A 19,216-nucleotide genomic window follows, 5' to 3' on the forward strand; every position below is an offset into this window, starting at 1 on the left:
AGGCCAGGTGGCAGGAGGTGACCTGGGGAGAGCGGGGAGGAGCCGCTTCCCCCTGGCTGAATACAGGGCAGCAGGCGGGGCTGACCCTGGAGGGGGCGAGGTCAGCAGTCCTGATGCGGTCACTTGTCTGACAAGCATGGTGGAGTGACACAGCCACTGGGCTTCAGACAAGTGACCGCATCAGGCCAGCTGACCTCGCCCCCTCCAGGGTCAGCCCCGCCGGCCGCCCTGTATTCAGCCGGGGGAAGCAGTCCCTCCCCGCTCTCCCTCAGGTTCTGCATTCTCCCTGATTCTGTGCTCCTCTGAGCATCTTCCCCGGGGGAAGAATGGGGAATTCCTGTCACTCAGTGACAGGCAGTCACTGAGTAACTGCTGTGGGCCGGGCCCAGGACACAGTGGCTAGGAGGTCAGATGCCCAGGGAACATGGGGACCCCCAGGAGCTCAAGGGGAGAGTCTGGGATGGGGGAGGGACAGCCAAGAGCGAGGTGATACACAGCCCATCGAGCGGGAACAGCGCAGGGAGCGAGGAGAGGGCCAAAGGTGGGAGAGGACAGCCGGGGGCGCAGGGGGACGGCCGAGGAGGGAGGGGGCAGCCAGGGTGTGAGGGACAGTCCCGGAGCAAGGGGAGCGCCAAAGGCGGCAGGTAACCGTCCAGGGCGTGGGGGACAGCGCGGAGAGAGCCCAAGGGGGAAATTACAGCCGGGGTGTGGGGAGACAGTCCAGGTGCGCGGGGACAGCCCGTTGATCCAGGAACACTCGGCGGGCAGGAAGCACAGGGTGCAAGGCCGGGACTACGCGTCCCAGCAGGCGGCGCGCGGGCGCATCACTTCCGGCGGCGGCGGGCGGCGCGTGTGGGAGCGAGCGGGCGGGCTAGTGTTTACTTCCGGACGCCGGGGCTGAGGCCGATCGCGTCGGGCGGCGGGCGCGGCGGCCCCGCGCAGCCATGGACTGGCTCATGGGGTGAGTCTGCGGCCGGGCCGGGCCCGGGCGGGTGCCGGGCGGGGCGGCCGGGGCGCGGGTGGGTTGCGGGGCTCAGTGCGGGCACCGCCGCTCAAGGGCATCGGGCCCGGGCGGAGCGGGCGGAGCAGACGCGCCTGTCCTGGGCGGGCCGGGCCGGGGCGGGCGTCTCGGGGGCAGCCCGGTTCTGGTCCCGTCAGAGGCCTGGCCCGGCCGCCCCGCGCGCCCGGCTGTCGGTGGGCCGGGGCCTCGCAGGTTTCCTTGCCCTCTCCGCTCCCTGCGCGGGGCTCGCTTCTGGACTAAGTAACTTGAACACCGGTAGAGACAAGTTCCTTAAGAAAAAGGAAAAATAAGTGAAAGACCCCCAGTTTCCTGAGGTACTCGCGGGGCTGTGGCCAAGGAGGGGAGCAGGACTGGCTGTTGCCGGCTGCGGACCCGCGGAGGGTCCTGGCGAGGTGCAGATCTTGCTGCGGTCCGCGGGCGGCCGGGGCAGGAGGGTGGAGTAGGAAGGAAGCCGGAGAAACTGCCCGCTCTTAGCTGGGGAGCCGCGGCCGCCTTCCCCTCCCATCCGCTTCTGTGTTTAGCTTGCTGGAAATCGGAGAAGCGGTACAGCAGCTAAAGCGTCGCTGCTTTGCCCGCAGCAGTTATTCTGGCTAAAGTGATTTAAAAAAAACAAACTTTTTTTCTTTGGAAGAACAATAAGGACAGGCATTTTCACCCGACAGCGTGGTCCTTGCGCATCTCTGCCTGTCCCTGTAGCTACCCCTATAGCGCCTGTCCAGAGTCCGCTTACTCATTCCAGGGGCCTGGGGTGGGAGTGGGGAGCCGTTGCTCTTGGTTTTGGCCAGTGGAAGGACTTGTGTAGACACCGAAGTTCAGAAAGTGGGGTGAAAGGCTTGATGGACATTTTGTTTCAGTGTCTCTCAGGCCCTTGGGAGTCGAAGGGCGGCGTGCGGGCGCGCGGTCGGGGGGCTGTTGTCAGGATAACCAAAGAGAGGAATTAGAACCGTTCTTGGCATCGCATTGCGTGGACTTTAGTGTTGGGGAGACCAGGGAAGACAAGCAGCATGGGATGAATCAAGAGACGGCAGAAGTGCCCAGTGCAGCGAGGATCGGCCTGGAGCCAGAGTTCAGGGGTCAGGGCAGCTGTGCAGATGGCTCGGGGGACCAGCCATGGGGTGGGAGGGCTCATGTCTTTTTTTTTTTTTTTTTTTTGAGACAGAGTCTCACTGTGTCGTCCAGGCTGGAGTGCAGTGGCGTGATCTCGGCTCACTGCAACCTCCGCCTCCTGGGTTCAAGCAGTTCCTTGCCTCAGCCTCCTGAGTAGCTGGGATTACAGGCGTCCGCCACCATGCCCACCTAATTTTTGTATTTTTAGTGGAGATGGGGTTTCAAGGCCAGGTTGGTCTTGAACTCCTGACCTCATGATCCGCCCACCTCAGCCTCCTAAAGTGCTGGGATTACAGGTGTGAGCCACTGAGCCCGGCCGGCTCATGGCTTCTTGAAGAGGCAACACTACTGTTCCAGCCCTGCCGCTTATTAGCTGTGTGAGTGGTCACTTCACCTCTTTCTTTAAATCACCTGCTTTAAAAAAACACCCCTAAGGCGAAAACTGTACGACTTGCAGTGCATGGTTGTGGAGTGAGAGACCAAGGTAAAGGCTTAGCACAGTGCTTGGCGTGTGGTAAATGTTGGCTACTGTTAGTGTAGAGAGGTGTTTCATGCAAGGCCTCTGAAACCCACGGACACTGAGAGTTGAGGCCACACAGCTTTATTTAAAGTGTTTGCTTTATTCCGAATCATAGGCGCTTGCTTGCTTTCTGCATTTACTGGGACGGACTGCATTGGAAGCACCCAGGCCTCGGAGTGGGAAGTAGACTCTTGAGCGGGTGAGGTGAACCCACAGGGATTCGTGTCAGCGGGACCAGCCCAGTCAGCTGGGTTCCCAAGGAGGCAGCTGAGTGCGTTTTGTGAATGTGTGATTATTACCTGTGTACATTCATAAGTAGCAGGTACTTTGTGCCTGGAAGCTGACCAGCAGTCGGTCTTTTTAAACTCACTGAGGTCTATGCTTTGTAGATTTTGCTGTCATCATTGTAAATACTCAGAAATTAATACTAGCTTCCGGGGGACTGATTCTTCTTCTTCTTTTTTTTTTTTTTTTGAGATGGAGTCTCACTCTGTTGCCCAGGCCAGAGTGCAGTGGCATGTTCTCGGCTCACCACAACCTCCGCCTTCTGGGTTCAAGTGATTCTCCTGCCTCAGTCTCTCAAGTAGCTGCAATTACAGGCACGCGCCACCAGCCCAGCTAATTTTTGTGTTTTTAGTAGAGACGGGGTTTTGCTATGTTGGCCAGGCTGGTCTCAAACTCCTGACCTCAAGCAGTCCACCTGCCTTGGCCTCTTAAAGTGCAGGGATTATGGGCATGAGCCACCACACCCAGTCTGGGGGACAGATTCTTGTGACCCTTGTTAAGACTTGGTAACCAAATAGTCCTCCAGGGAAGGATGGTGGTGCACTCATCTCATGGGCCCCAGGCTGGGTCTGGGTGCCAGGGGAAGGCTGGCGAGGACCTTGGAGCTGCTGCCTCAGAGGGCCCTGGCGAGGGAAGGGGTGTTTGCCCGCTGTGTGGCTGTAAAAGTGGGCAGTTCCAAGAGGACAGTGAGATTTTAAAGTGGGATTAGGATGGAGTGCAGTTGTCTTTGCATACGTGGTTTCAAATCTGTTGGACGTTGTGAATCATGAATTCTTTAACAATTCCTTAAATATATGCTTCCCCCCCCCTTTTTTTTTTTGAGACGGAGTCTCGCTCAGCCACCCAGGCTGGAGTGCAGTGGCGCGATCTCGGCTGGCTCACTACAACCACCGTTTCCCAGGTTCAAGTGATTCTCCCGTCTCAGCCTCCTGAGTCGCTGGGATTACAGGCACCCGCCACCACACCTGGCTAATTTTTTTGTATTTTAGTAGAGATGGGGTTTCACCATGTTGGCCAGGCTGGTCTTAAACTCTTGACCTCAGGTGATCCGCCTACCTAGGCCTCCCAAAGTGCTAGGATTACAGGCGTGAGCCACCGCGCCTGGCTGTGCTTCCTGTTTTAAGTGGTACTTTCCAGCTTTTCCTCCAGAGCCTGTTTTAAGCTGGTATACAAGGATGCAGAGCAGAGAGGGCCCAGGGACTACTCTGTCTCTCCTTCCCTCTGCTCATTTCACATGTTTATTGAGCATCTACTATAAAAATAAGTTGTAAAAGCTGAAGAGTGAGCGAGCCGCAGAGACCCACAGGTCTCTCTCATTCTGGTCCACTGCTAACTTAATCAGGCTCTGCCACTGGAGAGGGGTCAGCGGTGAGTGAAGAAGCTTGCTCCTATCTGAGCAGCTTTTGTGCAGTCATTGCCAGCGCTTTCGTTGGCCATTAATCCTTCAACTAGGTGTCAGTCTGGGATTGGGGAAATGTGTTATTTTTTACTATTTCTTGATATTTTTAATTAATTCAAAGCACTCACTGTCAGCCAAGTAGTTAGTTTGGAATACAAGTCTCTTATGTTTTAAAAGTTTTTTTTAAAGAAAAGATTTCTTTGAATTAGTTCATCTCAGATGACAAAGTATGGACTTGACAGTAGCAGCAAACGGTGCCTTTGCTTGCTGTGTTCTCTTCTGATCACCGGAAGAGTGTTCTGTAGATGTGCAAGTGAAAAGCCACATCTTCCTTGTCACTGTGAGAAGAGCTAAGAGCCTGGCCTGCTGAGCATTCTAGCAGCCTTATCATCAGCACTCCCAGCCGCTCCTGAGGAAGGGGGGCCCTGCAGGGAAACCTGCTCGGGAAACCGGAACAGAGCCCGGCACGTCAGGACTGGTGACGATGAGCGTGGCTGGGGCTTTTCTGGAGAAGGTTTGCAGGCATGGCTCTCCACCATCTTTTTCTCGTAAGTCGCTTGGCATTGCTTTGAGTTTGCTGGTGAAGTAGCTGTAAAGGTAAACTTTTTATCTCTCTCTTTCTTCCTTTTACAAAGAGTAATTCGTAACTTGAAAACAGTTTCCACTTTTTGTATACAAGCTCTGTTCCATTCTGGGCAGCCAGTGACAGGATGTCATCCCTCACCACTGAGTTCTAGGCAGGTGGAGAGGAGAAGCTTGAGCTGCGGTGGTTTCTGTGGAGGCTAGGGGAGGGAGGAATTCTACCACACAGTGTTTGGAGTTTAGGAGAAACTTTTGTCTTGTCTTTAACTGACAACAGGCATTTGTGAAGAGGTGTGTGTGCAGTCAGTGTTACCCAGCGGAACGCACAGCCCAGGAGCAGCTGAGCATCTGGGAATACAGGAGAGGAAACACACTTCCTCCCCTCCCGACTGATGGGAATGTAGCCACCCTCCCGCTGGCTCTGCACAGGGCCCAGTGTGGTGGAGTTTGCGGGGAAAGGCCCCTCTCCTCCAGGCAGCTTCTCTGGCTGGCCATAGCCAGGGCAGGGGGCCACGTATCTCGGGCACCCTTCCTTGGGGCTCTCCTGGCTCCTGAGGCCGCACGGTGCCTTGACACCAGTGCCCTGGTTACTCTCCAAGCAGCAGGTGAGCTATGGATTAGCGGGCTCGGGCTGTGGCACCACAGTGCTGGTAATTGAATACAGACTGCAGGTGAGTGGGGAAGGCCTCTCTGGGGCTGCTGGCCTGTGCTTACTGACTCAGCTCTGATTGAAGACAGACTGCAGGTGAGTGGGGAGGGCCTCTTTGGGGCTGCTAGCTTGTGCTTACTAACTTGGCTCTCCCAGCTGCCTTCAGGGGTCCTCCTCTCTGACCGAGATAAAATCTCGTGTGTGTCTCTGCAGGAATGTGAATGGAGTGATGACGACCTTGTTTTTCTTCTTTCTTTTCTTTGCCTTGCATGGGAGGATGTTATTGGTGGTTGACAATGGATTCTGATTATTAGGACACCCAGGTTGAACTTGCTTGAATCTCTAGAGTTCTTTTAACAGCCTCATTGAGGTATAATTTACATACCATAAAGTTAACTTAAGTTTGCAATTAAATAATTTTTAGTAAAATTACAGGGCTGAGTAACCATCACCACAGTTTAATTTGAGAACTTTGCTATCATGCCCCAGAGAAGCCTCATGTCCACTGGCACTGCTCCCCATCCCCACCTCCAGCCCCAAGGCGGCCAGCAGTCTCCCGCCATCTGTGTGGATGAGCTGCCTCATGTGAATGGAATCCCAATACACGGGCTGTGTGCCTGGCCCACGCGGTGCAGTGTTGCGAACGTCCATCCATGGCGTTGCGTGTGTCTGCAGCTCCGTCCTCTTCATCACCAAATGCAATTCCGTCCTGGGGAGACGTGCATCTGCCACTCTCCTTCCACCACTTATCCGCGGTTTGTGACCGTGACTTTTAGGACAGTGAGCTGGGCCTGTTCCTCAGCCGGGGTCCCCAGGTTCCTGAGTTCATGGGCTGCCGTGTACCAGGCTCTGTGCTGGGGTGGAGGTCCAGAGATGGAGACACAGCCATTCCCGCTTTCCTAGAGCTGTCAGGCTGGTAGAGAAGGGCCACAGGCAGCAGGAGAATTGAGGAGTGGGTGAGTGTGGCCAAAAGCAGGGGGCTCGGTTAGAGCAGGTATGAAGGGCTTTTCCAAGAGGAAAGGAGGAAGGAGGTGTGGCCCAGGAAGAGGCAGCAGCACATGTGGAGGTGTGAGCAGAGAAGCCGGCTGGCCCAGGTCCGCTGTATCTCCAGCGGGCAGCCCTGGAAGGTCTGGTTTCAGGAATAGCCTCTTTCTCTCAGGGCTCCACCAGGGCGCTCTTAGGCTTGGGTTTCAGAGGTGTTTGCCTAGGGTGATGTTGCATTCAGAGTCCTCTTCTTTAAAAAAAAAAAAAAGTTTTCCATCACCCCTCCTGTTTCCAAATTAACCTTAAAAAGCAGTAGTCGGCCAGGTGCAGTGGCTCACGCCTGTAGTCCCAGCAGTTTGGGAGGCCGAGGCGGGTGGATCATGAGGTCAGGAGGTTGAGACCATCCTGGCTAACATGGTGAAACCCCGTCTCTACTAAAAATACAAAAAATTAGCCGGGCGTGGTGGCGCGTGCCTGTAATCCCAGCTGCTCGGAAGGCTGAGGCGGGAAAATCACTTGAACTGGGGACGTGGAGGTTGCGGTAAGTGGAGATGGTGCCACTGTACTCCCGTCTGGGTGACAGAGTGAGGCTCCATCTCAAAAAAAAAAAGCAGTGGTCGTGGATACATGGAGCCCTTTTTAGAATGAGCCTCCCCATAAACCCCTAGTGACACCCCTCCCATTTCTCCTGCTCGGACCGTCTACTAGGAACCCTTGCTCAAGTGTCCTTGAAGCTGGGGGTGAGCCCACCAGGGGAGCTGCAGACAGCCTCCCCTGGTCGGGGGCTGGTAGACAGCAGGGCTGCGTTTCTCATCGCGAGTATATCTGAGACAGCGCAGCCCCCACGTTTGCTTTAGTGTTGCCACCACCAAGCGCCACCCTTGTGTCCTGGCTCATGAGAGCCTCTTCCCAGCCCTGGGAAAGCCAGCCACACTAGGGGTCTGCCTGCCAAGTGCTGCTGTCAGATCGAGCAGGGGCTTAGTGCACCACCAGACCCCCTCTCCGGAGGAAGCCATGGTGTCTGCTGCGGTCATCCGGTACGGGAGGAGGGGTGTTGAGGCCACTGTGAGGGAGGACCCCTGTGCCAGGCCCCTGTCACCCCAGTGTTTCCTCTTTGTCCACACAGCGGTCTGGGTTAGAAACATCAGGGCCCACTGCAACTTTTGTTAGGGCCACTGAGTGCTGGTTGGGAGCTTCAGGGCTGTGGCCTTTGTTTCTCCGTGGTGATTACTGTGTGTGCGGCCTCCTGCCAGTGCTAGACCTGTCTGGAAGGGAAGGGCGTGTGCTGTTCCCCTCTGTCTTTGGCCAGAAGAGCCTCCCATTCTTTGCCTTCACCATGTTTGTTTTTTTTCTGCACAGGATTTCTCCTGGCTGGGGCACACCCATTGGTGTTCAGCGGAAGTAGAAACAATTGGAACAAACATAAAATGTGGAAGCTTAAAGAGAAAAGAAGGAGATGGTGGGCAGGGCTTCCAGGCCACGTGTGATCTGTGGCACTGCTTGGCCTGTGGACTGTGGCCACACTCGCATTGCTGTCCCTGGCTCCCTTCTCTTTGAAGGTCTCCTTTGCCAGTGCACACGGCTCCCTGGGCTGGAATGTCTGTTCATTCATCCCTGCAGTTGTTTGCGGATGTCCTGGGGCTAATGTGAGTTAGTTAACGTGAGTGAGTTCAGTGCCGCAGCTGCTGTTTTTTGCCCTGTGTGGTGGTGATTTTGGTCTGTGTCATTGAGCATTTCGCTGTGGTGAGCGGGGAGGTAAAGAGCTCCCACAAAGGTATGCAGCTTTTCCCTGCAGAAAGCAGGCAAGCTGGAAGGTTGGAAAGCACAGAGGCACCATGCTGTTTCTCTTTTGCCTGTGACCTTTGCGGGTTGGGAGACTTTTCTTCCAAGCACCCTTTCAGCAGCGCCTCTTCCCCTCCAGACATGGTAGCTGTGCAGGCTGTGGCTTGGCAGACCCTATCCCCACAGCAATGCAATCTCAGGAGCCCACGTGGGGCTGTTGTCTCGGGGTTTGGCCTGCACTGTCTATGGAAGCTCCTAACTCCTGCTTTGCTGGGACTTGTCCTCAGCCCGTGGAAAGGCCTGATGGTGCCAGGTGGCCCTGAGGAGCCGGATGCCTGAGCCTGGGGCCAGGCCTGGGCGTGAGCCCAGGAGCATAGAATTAGCTCGGGCGTGGGTTGAAAGCTGCTGGTGTGAGCATGGCTTGTCTGTGTTGAGTTTGTCGTGCACAGCCCTGGCCTCTCCCCACAGCCTGCGGCCGGCCCTCTACATGGGCGGCCGCTCTGGGTTCCTCCTCCTGGCATGTCTGCCCTTCTGCTGCATGCCCTGTTCTTTGTGCCACATGTGACAGGACCGTTTGTCATAGCAGCGGTGTCATGAAATACAAGAGTGTGGGCCTGAGAATCTGGGGTGAGTCAGGTTCCTGTTGGAGACCTGCACGCGCGCAGCCTGCTCTGAGCGCTCCGGACACGCGTGAACAGAGGCAACGGGAGCCACCCCTGGGCAGCTTCCCCACTGCCGAGGGGGACGGGAGTAAGGAGGTGTGGGATGTGGTGCCTGGAGGGGGCGCGCGGGAGTGCTAAGGGGGACGGGAGTAAGGAGGTGTGGGATGGGGTGCCTGGAGGGGGTGTGTGGGAGAGCTGTTTGAATAGGGGCTCTAGAAGGCCTCTTTGAGAAGGTGCTGTTGAGCTGAGACCTGCGGAGGTGAGGGAGGGGACTCGCCACGCAGGCCTGTGGAGGGACCCCTGGCTCCCTGGTGCTTTGTCTCAGAAGGGCTGCCTTTGCCTCCTCCCCCTTATGGTTCCACGGACACGTGGGTTTTTATTTAATATTTTTCAGTCGATTTTCGTCTTTAATAATATTTTGATGAATGGGCTGTGTCAAATTTAGCCAGCAGGAGCTCATGTGACTCAGCTCCTGTATCAGTTGAATAAACGAAGGGGCAGGGAGGGAAGCCTCTGTGAGCAGGAACCAGTGAGCCTGGTTGTGTATCACCTGGATAACCTCTGAGCTGAAGAGCTGTGCCAGCAAAGCCCTCGAGCTCATGTGGGCATGGGGGACAGTCTGAGGACGGGAGGAACAGCAAGGAGACCTCAGGCTGCACTCAGGAGGCTTCGGTGGCAGGTCAGATTGCTCTTACAATTTGGCAACCATCTTATGAATATTGTGGGTTAAAAGAAATAATCAGTGTCACTGGTAGCCAAGTTTTTAATGTTAAAAAAGATGACAATATAGAATAAAATGAACCCCTGCAGGGTTCTGTGGGGAGTATTACTGTGAGAGCATCATTCTGTGCGTAGGCTGCGCTCCCTGCCGGCGGTGGGCTTCCCAGCAGGCGGCCTTGGCTCTGCGTGTGACATGCTCGGCCTGTAGCACCGTGTGCCCTCCTGAGCAGCTCTGCTCTGGTGGATGCTCTCAGCAGAAAACACACAACTTCGTGGTCCCCTCTTCTGCCCTTGGCAGGGGTAGTGTGTGGGCCAGGGTGCGGGTGTACATCCCATGCCCAGGACTGGCAGGTCAGCCACCAGGGTCAGGTGTCAGGCGCTGCTCCAGACGCGTGCATCTCTGATCTTGGGCATGGCTCAGCAGCCTCCGGCTTGGCCGTGGGTGGTTCCTGCTCACCTGTTTCTGAGTAATCAACCCTGGAACTTCTGGGCCTAACATCACCTTTCCCGCATCTGTGGGCTGGTGGGTGGGGCTCTGGCCCCACAGGTTATTCCTGCACTGCCACCCGTGGTGGCTGGGCTGGCAGCCCTCAGGGGCCTTGCTGTCATGGGTGTCTGCTGGGGTGCCACAGTTTCCCCCACATGGATCTCTCCAGGCAGAGTTTTATATCCTCATCCTAGAGCAGAGTTTTTGGACTTCTTGCTCTCAGGACCCCTTAAAGTCCTTGTTGAGGCTGGGCATGGTGGCTTCTGCCTGTAATCCCAGCACTTTGGGAGGCCAAGGTGGGAGGATCGCTTGAGACTAGGAGTTCAGGACCAGCCTGAGCAACATAGGGAGACCTCATCTGTACAAAAAAGTAAAAAGAATTAGCCAGATGTGATGGTGTATGCCTCTAGTTCCAGTTGTTTGGGAAGCTGAGGCGGGAGGGTTGCTTGAACCCAGGAGGTTGAGGCTGCAGTGAGCTCTGCACCACTGCACTCCAGTCTCAGTGATAGTGAGACCCTGCCTCTAAAATTAAAAAAAAAAAGTCCTTAATGAGTTTACATGATTGAGCTATGAATATTCATCTTTTAGAAATTAAAATTGAGAATGTAAAACAACTTTAATTCAGTTAGAAAGAATTAAAAACCCAGTATGTCTTAACATAAGTAACATTTTTAAAATTTAAAAAAATCTATTATCTTCTAGAGTCAAGTAAATAGAGTGGCTTTACTTTTTGCAGATCTCAAGAGCTGGATCTGTCAGGTTCTGTGTTTATCCTGCTGTAATTTTACAGGCCAAGTGGCTTCCACAAGGCTTTGGCACATGGCACCTTTGTGTTATTGTAAAGAGTGCTCACCTCATGGTCCCAGACCACACTTTGGGCTCTAGGGCTCCCCACGTGGCCTCTCTTTGCCTCTGCCGGGAAGGCCTTCATCCCAGGAGAGTCATCGTGAAAATGGCTGGAAGACAATACATACTTTCAGCTACCTTCTGTTGGTCAGGGAGTCACGGAGCCACCTGGATCTGGGGGTGGGAGTGGTTAGGAGTGAACAGCCTGCCTCTGGATGGAGGAGGGCTCCAGGAGGCACTGGTCGGTCACCCCAGAGACCAAGGCTTTTTCTCCCTCCCTCTAACTTCTGGGCAGGGCTCAGCCCTCCTCCCGTGCTACCTTCCTCTTCCTGCCATTTAGTTTTCCTCCCAGGGCGTGCAGCCCGGCACCACTGTGGGCCATGGGGTTGTGCAGGTGGGGCAGGTGCTGTCTCCGGGTGCCACCGAGGGCTGCTGAGGCAGAGCCAACACTGGACGGCCCGCGTTTCCATTGCTGAGCTTTCGTGGTGCCCGCTCAGGTGAGCGTCGGCCTGTGCAGGCCATGGCCCAGTGTGTTCTGTGGCTTCACCGAAGCTTTCAGCTTGGTTCAGTCCAGTGTCACTGTGACAGGGCTTCAGTGTGGCCCGAGAGACGCCTCTAGGGAGAGGCTGCTCAGGCAGCCCCTCATTTAGGAAGAGCTCCTGAGCCCTAGTCGCTGGTCTGAGGGGGTGTTGGTACTCAGTGCTGGCCTGGACTGTGTGGACTGTGCTGGGAGGTATGGGGAGCACACCCTGGAACCCACCGAGCCACACTGCCTGGGACTTACCAAGCAGCAAGCTGGCCCTAGCAAAAATGGCAGAAATCGTATAAAACAGGCTACAAGCAGATAAGCTGCTCCTATGTGGCTGTGTCCACAGTGTTTTCAGAAGCTGCTGTTTGTGGGCTTTGTCCTTTCTGTGTTTGGTCAGACTTCTCTGTGGAGGCACTGCACGCCCCTTCGCCAGACGTCTCTCTGCACTGGCAGTGGTCTTACCAGCCCTGGGTGGGTTCCTTGGCTACTCAGCAAGACAAACCCCATAGGGCTTCCCAAGTGCCATTCTCTGACTCAGCGAGCGGGACCTCAGCATGGGCCCAATGGTCTCCAACAGGGAAGGAAGGGTGCATGGGAGGTGAGGTTTACTGAGCAGGGTTTCTGGCCCCACAGGGTGGGCAGAGGGAACCGCGGGTAGGGACAGCAGGACCCTTCCCTATCACTGCAGCTCCCCCTGGGTTGGTGCTTTTATGACAGTGGGCAGCGCTGGCTGGTGGAGTCCAGGAGTGGTGCTGAGGGTGGGGCTGACCCGCACCTGCCTCTGGCTCCGCAGGGCCTGGCCTCAGGTTGTTATGCTCAGCAGCCATTCATCTTCCCAGGACCCATTGGACCCTGCTGGTGTCCTATGTGCCTTGTGCTGAGGGGGACCTTAGGAAGAAGGACACGTCCCTGCTCACCTGGGACTTGGTGTTACGTGTCCATTGTAAAGACACAAAATACAGGAAAAAAAACCCCAGAAAATCAAAAGCAAATCCTCCTACCACCCAGCGATAGTCTGTACTTGACATTAAAACCGGCCTCACAGCCGGGCGCGGTGGCTCACGCTTGTAATCCCAGCACTTTGGGAGGCCGAGGCGGGCGGATCACAAGGTCAGGAGATCGAGACCACGGTGAAACCCCGTCTCTACTGAAAATACAAAAAAAAATTAGCCGGGCGTGGTGGCGGGCGCCTGTAGTCCCAGCTACTCGGAGAGGCTGAGGCAGGAGAATGGCGTGAACCCGGGAGGTGGAGCTTGCAGTGAGCCGAGATCGCGCCACTGCACTCCAGCCTGGGCGACAGAGCGAGACTCCGTCTCAAAAAAAAAAAAAAAAAAAAACTGGCCTCACTCTGTAGTGGGACTCTTGCTACCCAGGGGAGTTGTCCACTGCTCCCCTGCCGGTGGGAATGGGGACATTCCCAGGCTGTGTGATGCTTCCCGAGTCCCTGGGAAGGGAGCGTGGGGCCAGTGCTGGTGTTTCCACAGGTCGGTGCCCGCCACTTGTGTTGGTCTTTTCTGAAGATCTTTGCCACGTTGACAGGCAGAGAGCGATGCCAAGGTTTAGTCTGTGTTTCGTGCGGGAGGGCTGGTATGGCCGATGCTTCTGTGCATGGTGGGCCATGCCATTATCTGCTTGGTCTTTGCCTACTTTGTCTTGAACTGGTCCAGTTTTCTTATGACTGGCATGGGTTCTCTTTAAGGGTATTAATCTTGAGTGTTAAGATTTTAGAGCTTGTTCTTAAACAGACAAGTAAAAGCCCAGGCGGAAACGATGGGAAGTGCTGGAGCCTGAGGCAGTGTATCCATGACTCCCCTGGGCTGCAGAGGGCCGGAGGACAGGTACACTGGAAGCCAGACCAGAGGGCCAGGGAGAGCTGGGGGCCAGGGGGCAGCCTGGGAGGGCGAGTGCCAGGAAGCCCTGGGCACCTGCTGGCCCTGGGCCCACTCCTGCCCTTGGCTGGTGCCTGAGGGATGCTCTTCTTTTCACCATCCCTTACTTTTTATTTTTTATTTATTTATTTATTTATTTTGAGAAGGAGTCTCGCTCTGTCGCCCAGGCTGGAGTGCAGTGGCGTGATCTCAGCTCACTGCAACCTCTGCCTCCTGGGTTCAAGCATTTCTCCTGCCTCAGTGTCCCTAGTAGCTGGGATTACAGGCGCCTGCCACCACAACTGGCTTTTTTTTTTTTTTCTTGTATTTTCAGTAGAGATGGGATTTCACCAGGTTGGTCAGGCTGGTCTTGAACTCCTGACCTCGTGATCCACCCACCTCGGCCTCCCAAAGTGCTGGGATTATAGGCGTGAGCCACCATGCCAGGCCTGTCCCTTACTTTCTTTTACAGCCTCCCACCTGCCTCCTTTCCGAGTGGCTGGAGCTGTGCGCTGGTTAGTTCCTCTGTCAGGAAGAAATCCAGGCCACACTGGCACCTGACACCACTGACCTGTTCAGGACTTCAGTGTGGCCTGGTACAGGTTGGGACCACGTTTAGTCACTGAGGCTCCTCAGAGCATGGAGAGGGCAGTGGGCACGGGGCCACGCAGAGGGCTTAGGGCCACATTTCTCCCCGTCTCTCAAGAAACACTAGTCCTCCCAGACAACCAGGTGAATTCGGGAAGCCCCAGGTGAAGTCTGAGGCCCTCTTGGAAGCTCAGTGGACGGCAGTAGTTACAGGCTCTGAGCAAGGTAACCATGGTTGACTGTGTGACCTGTAGTTTCCACTGCCCGGCCACTGCCACCCACTGTTCCCACCCAATTCCTACTCCCGTCACCTGCCCTCAGCCTGTTCTTAGCTGTCAGAGGGGATGGTGGAACAGGGGAGCGGCCAAGAGAACTTAAAGCCGCTGATGGTCCACAGGCACCACCCCCAGTGCCGACGGGGGTGCAGGCCTGGTGTCTGCCCGGCTCTATTCCAGAAGTGATTTTACTCCCCCCTGGGGTGTCGGGTGTTATGCCCTCAGAGATCCTCTTTTTGTGCCACAGGGCCTCTGGGATGTGTGGCCTGAGACTGCCTGGGGCTGGTGGGTGGCTGTGTGGCGGGTGTGCAGTTGAGGCTTGCTGCTTCCTTGAAAGCAGAGTGGGCACCTTCATTTCCCAAAGCTGGCCATCTCTCCTTTCGTGACAGCAGCGTTTTCTGCTGAATGGTTTCCTGTGTCCTCCTTGCCTTCATAAATGTGTAACAAATACTGCTTTGGGGCGGGCTTCATCTTCTCCACAGACCCACATGTACCCCTGCTGTACCTGGCGTGCCCAGGGCAGGGAGCAGGCGCTAGATGGGTCTGACCACCCAGGGTATGCCTCTGCCTGGCCAGCTGGCTGCCTCCTGGACACCTGGACGCAGAGCTTCCTGAGATGAACTCTGCGTTGGGATGCACAGAAGAGATTTGCTTCCTCTTGTGCTTGGGATCTTGGGAATGCTTTTTTTTTTTTTTTCCTGATACAGGGTCTTGCTCTGTCATCCAGGCTGGAGTGCAGTGGCATAATCATGGCTCACTGTAACCTCCACCTGCCTCCGGGTTTCAAATGATTCCCGTGCCTCAGCCTGCTGAGTAGCTGGGATTATAGGCACATGCCACCAGGCCAGTGTAATTTTTTTTTTTTTTTTTTTGAGATGGAGTTTTGCTCTTGTTGCCCAGGCTGGAGTGCAGTGTCACGATCTTGGCTCACTGCAATCTGTGCCTCCCGAATTCAAGTGATCCTCCTGTCTCAGCCTCCCTAGTGGCTGGGATTACAGGCGCACGCCACACCTAGCCAATTTTTGTATTTTTAGTGGAGACAGGATTTCGCCATGTTGGCCAGGCTGGTCTCGAACTCCTGACCTCAGGTGATCCGCCCGCCTTGGCCTCCCAAAGTGCTGGGATTACAGATGTGAGACACCCGCGCCTGGCCAAATTTTTCTATTTTTAGTAGAGATGGGTTTTCACTGTGTTGGGCAGGTTGGTCTTGAACTCCTGGCCTCAAGCAGTCTGCCCACCTCGGCCTCCCACATTGCTGGGATCACAGGCGTGAGCCACTGTGCCCTGCCTTGGGAGTGCTTTTTGACATTCACTCCTGCACTGTCAGCATGGAGACCCAGGGACTTTTCTCGAGGTGGCCACTGTCAGGAGGTTTAGAAACCCTTTTTCATTAAAACTTTTATCTTCAAGTACATTCTGTTATTCCTGCTGGGAAGGCCACCTACCTTTTTGGCTGAAGAATTGCTGAGCCAAGCTGAATTGTGTGAGGGTTCCTGGGTATTTATAATTCATATGAAAATAAAAGCGTTGTTTTCTGTGACTCCGTGCTTCTCCGAGGCCCTTCCTCCAAGACAGACCGAAGGCAGCTCTGTGCTGACGACGCAGGATCCTGGCCCACAGCTGTCCTCAGAGACTTCTTGGTAGGAGTGGTGGTGTCTCGGGTGCTCTCCTGCCCAGCAGTCTTCCCTCCTTTGCTGTCTTCTCCTCGATGGACACACAGGTTCTAAGTAGCAGCATTTGTGGTTTGTCGGCTCCCGAGCTCTGCAGTGTCCCCAGGAGTGCAGCAGGTCCCAGGATTCACTAGCTGAGTGTCCTGGCTCCTGAGCTGCCCTGGTGGTGGAACAAGGACTTGGGGCCTGGGTGCCCCCTGAAACCTTTGTGGAGCTCATATCCGACTCCCATGAGGGTCTGGACAGGCCTGGGTCCAGGGACTTGCTATACCATGCAGTGGCTGTCCACGAGGCACCTCTGTGAGGGCGGGGCTGGAGGCCTGTTCTGTCTGGGCCCACAGTGCAGCATGGACTTCAAGGGCATCAGTCTGTACTATGTTGGGGCCTGCGGCCACCTTCCTTGCCCTTCCCCAGCAGGCTGGGGATCAGCTCAGGTGATCTGCCCACCTCAGCCTCCCAGAGTGCTGGGACTATAGGCGTGAGCCACCACGCCTGGGCAGGTCATTTCATTTCTAATCAAAATAATGAAATGGGACCCGGTGGCTCATGCCTGTAATCCGTGCAATTTCGGAGGCCGAGATGGGTGGATCCACTTGAGGTCAGGAGTTTGAGACCAGCCTGGCCAACATGATGAAACCCCGTCTCTACTGAAATTATAAAAAATTAGCCAGGCATGGTGACGTGCACCTGTAATCCCAGCTACTCGGGAGGCTGAGGAAGGAGAATCGCTTGAACCGAGGAGACAGAAGTTGGAGTGAGCCAAGATGTGCCACTGCACTCCAGCCTGGGCAACAAGAGCAAGACTCCATCTCAAAAACGTAAATAAATAAATAAAATGTCCCCCAAAATGACATGTGGAGGGCTCTAGGGTGAGGATGGGGCCTTTCAGATAAGGACCTTTTGCGTGGGTAGGTCCCTGTCACAGAGCCTGAGGTTGTGCTGGTGGCCTGTGTGTCCTGGGCCTCGAGCCTGCTGCTCAGGAAGGCCACGCCCTGCCTCCCCTCATGCCTCGCCATCCATGCCACGGGTCTCCATCCGGAAGGCTATGAGAGTTTTGCTGGATTCCCTAAGCAAGCCCGCGGTTCCCTGGGCTGAGGCCTAGGCTCTCATAGCCATAGGCACCTGGTGGTGGAGGGGATGTATGTCCTTGTCTTTGACTCATGGTCCACACAGCCACCTGAGAGGACCCACGTGTCATCCTCCTATATACAAGGCACTTTGGTGGACCTCCACTGCCTGTGGGGTGAAGTCCCCTGTCTCTCTCCAGCCCCACCCTGTGTGGCGCATGTGTGCTTCAGCCTGGCTGGCCCTCCAGTGTCCGCAGTTCTGCCGAGACACCTGGCCTGTGAGCACACGTCCTTGTTGTGGCTGTTGTCAGGTCTCTGAGTCTCTTTCCCGCCACCTGTTGTGGGCACAGGGCTGTGATCTGCTGACTCCCGTCTGTCTTCCTGACTCTGTGCAAGCTTCTCTGGCTGTGGGCTCTCAGACACTTGAACTCCAGCCTCCCTTGTGTCCTGAGCTTCAGGACTGAGACACAGGTTGGGGCAGGTGGAGCTTTCTAGTCACCGTCTGGAAGATGCTTGTCCTTCCTCTTCTTCCTGCGGCTCCTTGACAGCTCTTGGCGAGAATGCAGGGCTGCCCCATGGCCGGGGCCCCAGGAAGGTGTTGGAGAGTGAAGTTCGACCCCTGCCCTGGGCTAACACCAGGGAAGGACTTGGGGCCTGGGACGGTGGGCCTTTGTCCCAGCAGCTCAGCTTGGCCGTACTCACAAGTCAGCATGAAGATCTCAAAGCCAGATTCACACATTTCACCTGACAGGAAGAATAGGGAACCCACCCCTGACAGGCTGTTTGCCCCCTTTACACGCTGATGGAACATTAACCAAAACCTCCGCTCATCTCGGTGAATTGAGGTCCTCTGGAGCATGCTCTTGACCCAAGTGGAGTTAAACTAGAAATCAGCAAAGTGATACTCCTAGTATTTAGAAATTAGGAAGCACACTTCCGAGTAACCAGTGGGACAAAGAAGAATTTGTAATGGAACATACTTTTTAGCTGAAAGATAACAAAAATAGGCCATGCTGAGACTTGCAGGGTGCACGCCCGCCAGGAGCGGTTCACAGCCCTCAGGTACTCGTCAACCTCGGAGCAGTAGCTGAGCCCAGAGACAGTGGATGGAGGGAAATGAGGCTGGAGCAGAAGTTAACAAAGCAGAAAGTCAGTCTTCCACAGATATACTCATTGAGGCCACAGTTGGATTCTTTGAAAACAGGAGTACAGTGGAAAATCTGGCAAGAGTGATCAACACAGGAAAAAAGAGATGGCACAGATAGCCAGTCTTTTTCATAAGTCGTGCTGGCCAACCAGGTATCCATATTTAAAAAAACCTTGGCCTGTACCTCACACCCTACAAAGAATAGTTGAGCCCAGTAGAATGTAGGTCTAAGTGTGGAAGGTTCTGGAACTGCTGTCCAGCATGGCCTCCAGCCACGTAGCTAGGCAGCACCAGAGATGTGCTGAGTACACTAGACTGAAAAAATACAGTGGCACCTTGTATTTTCTGTATTGATTGTAAGTCGAAAATATTTTACATCTGTTGGGTTAAATAAAATTAATCTTGGCTGTTTCTTTTACTTTTCAATGGGGCCATTAGAACATGTAAAATTATATCCATGGTTCAGATTATGGCTTGTGTTATATTTCTCTTGAACAGCACTGTTATAGAAGATGCTATTCTTGACCCATGGGTTAAGAAAAGTTTTTTTAAACAGGACTAGAAAGTACTCATCATAAAGGAAAAGATAGATAATTTGGTTTACATTAAAATTAAGCAGCTCTGTTTATCAAAGATATTCCTCAAAAACTGAGAAGGCTGGCTGGGGACCGTGGCTCACACCTGTAATCCCTGCACTTTGGGAGGCCGAGGCTGGAGGACTGCTTGAGCCCAGGAGTTCAGGCCCAGGCTGGGCAACATAGTGAGGCCTTATAAATAAATAAATACATAAAAATAAATTAACTGGATGTGGTGCCATCCACTACTCAGGGGGCTGAGGTGGGAGGATCCCTTGAGCCCAGGAGGTCGGGGCTGTGGTGAGCCATGATCTCATCACTGCACTCCAGCCTGGGCCACAGAGCAGGACTCTGTTTCAAAAAAAAAGAAAGCAACTTTTGCAGGGGGAATTTACCATACCTAGAACTTACCGGAGCTCAGCTCCAGACTTCCCCACAGGCTCCAACAAAGAA

At 54.8% G+C, this 19,216-nt stretch overlaps 1 protein-coding gene across 3 annotated transcripts in view; it reads left to right on the forward strand.

Annotated features, from left to right (window-relative positions):
• The first annotated feature begins 399 nt into the window (after positions 1 to 399).
• MOB2 (MOB kinase activator 2) overlaps positions 400 to 19,216 on the forward strand; it is a 70,329-nt gene continuing 51,512 nt past the window's right edge. Inside the window, exon 1 of one of the 3 annotated variants that reach the window (XM_055272281.2) lies at positions 400 to 961. In XM_055272281.2, coding sequence (XP_055128256.1) covers positions 945 to 961 — 17 coding nt within the window. In that variant the 5' untranslated portion in view covers positions 400 to 944. The remainder of the gene's footprint in view (positions 962 to 19,216) is intronic. The other 2 variants (XM_063636084.1, XM_055272261.2) reach the window with 2 other exon arrangements.

Source organism: Symphalangus syndactylus, chromosome 1 (genome assembly GCF_028878055.3).
Source record: "Symphalangus syndactylus isolate Jambi chromosome 1, NHGRI_mSymSyn1-v2.1_pri, whole genome shotgun sequence".
Classification (NCBI taxonomy): domain Eukaryota; kingdom Metazoa; phylum Chordata; class Mammalia; order Primates; family Hylobatidae; genus Symphalangus; species Symphalangus syndactylus.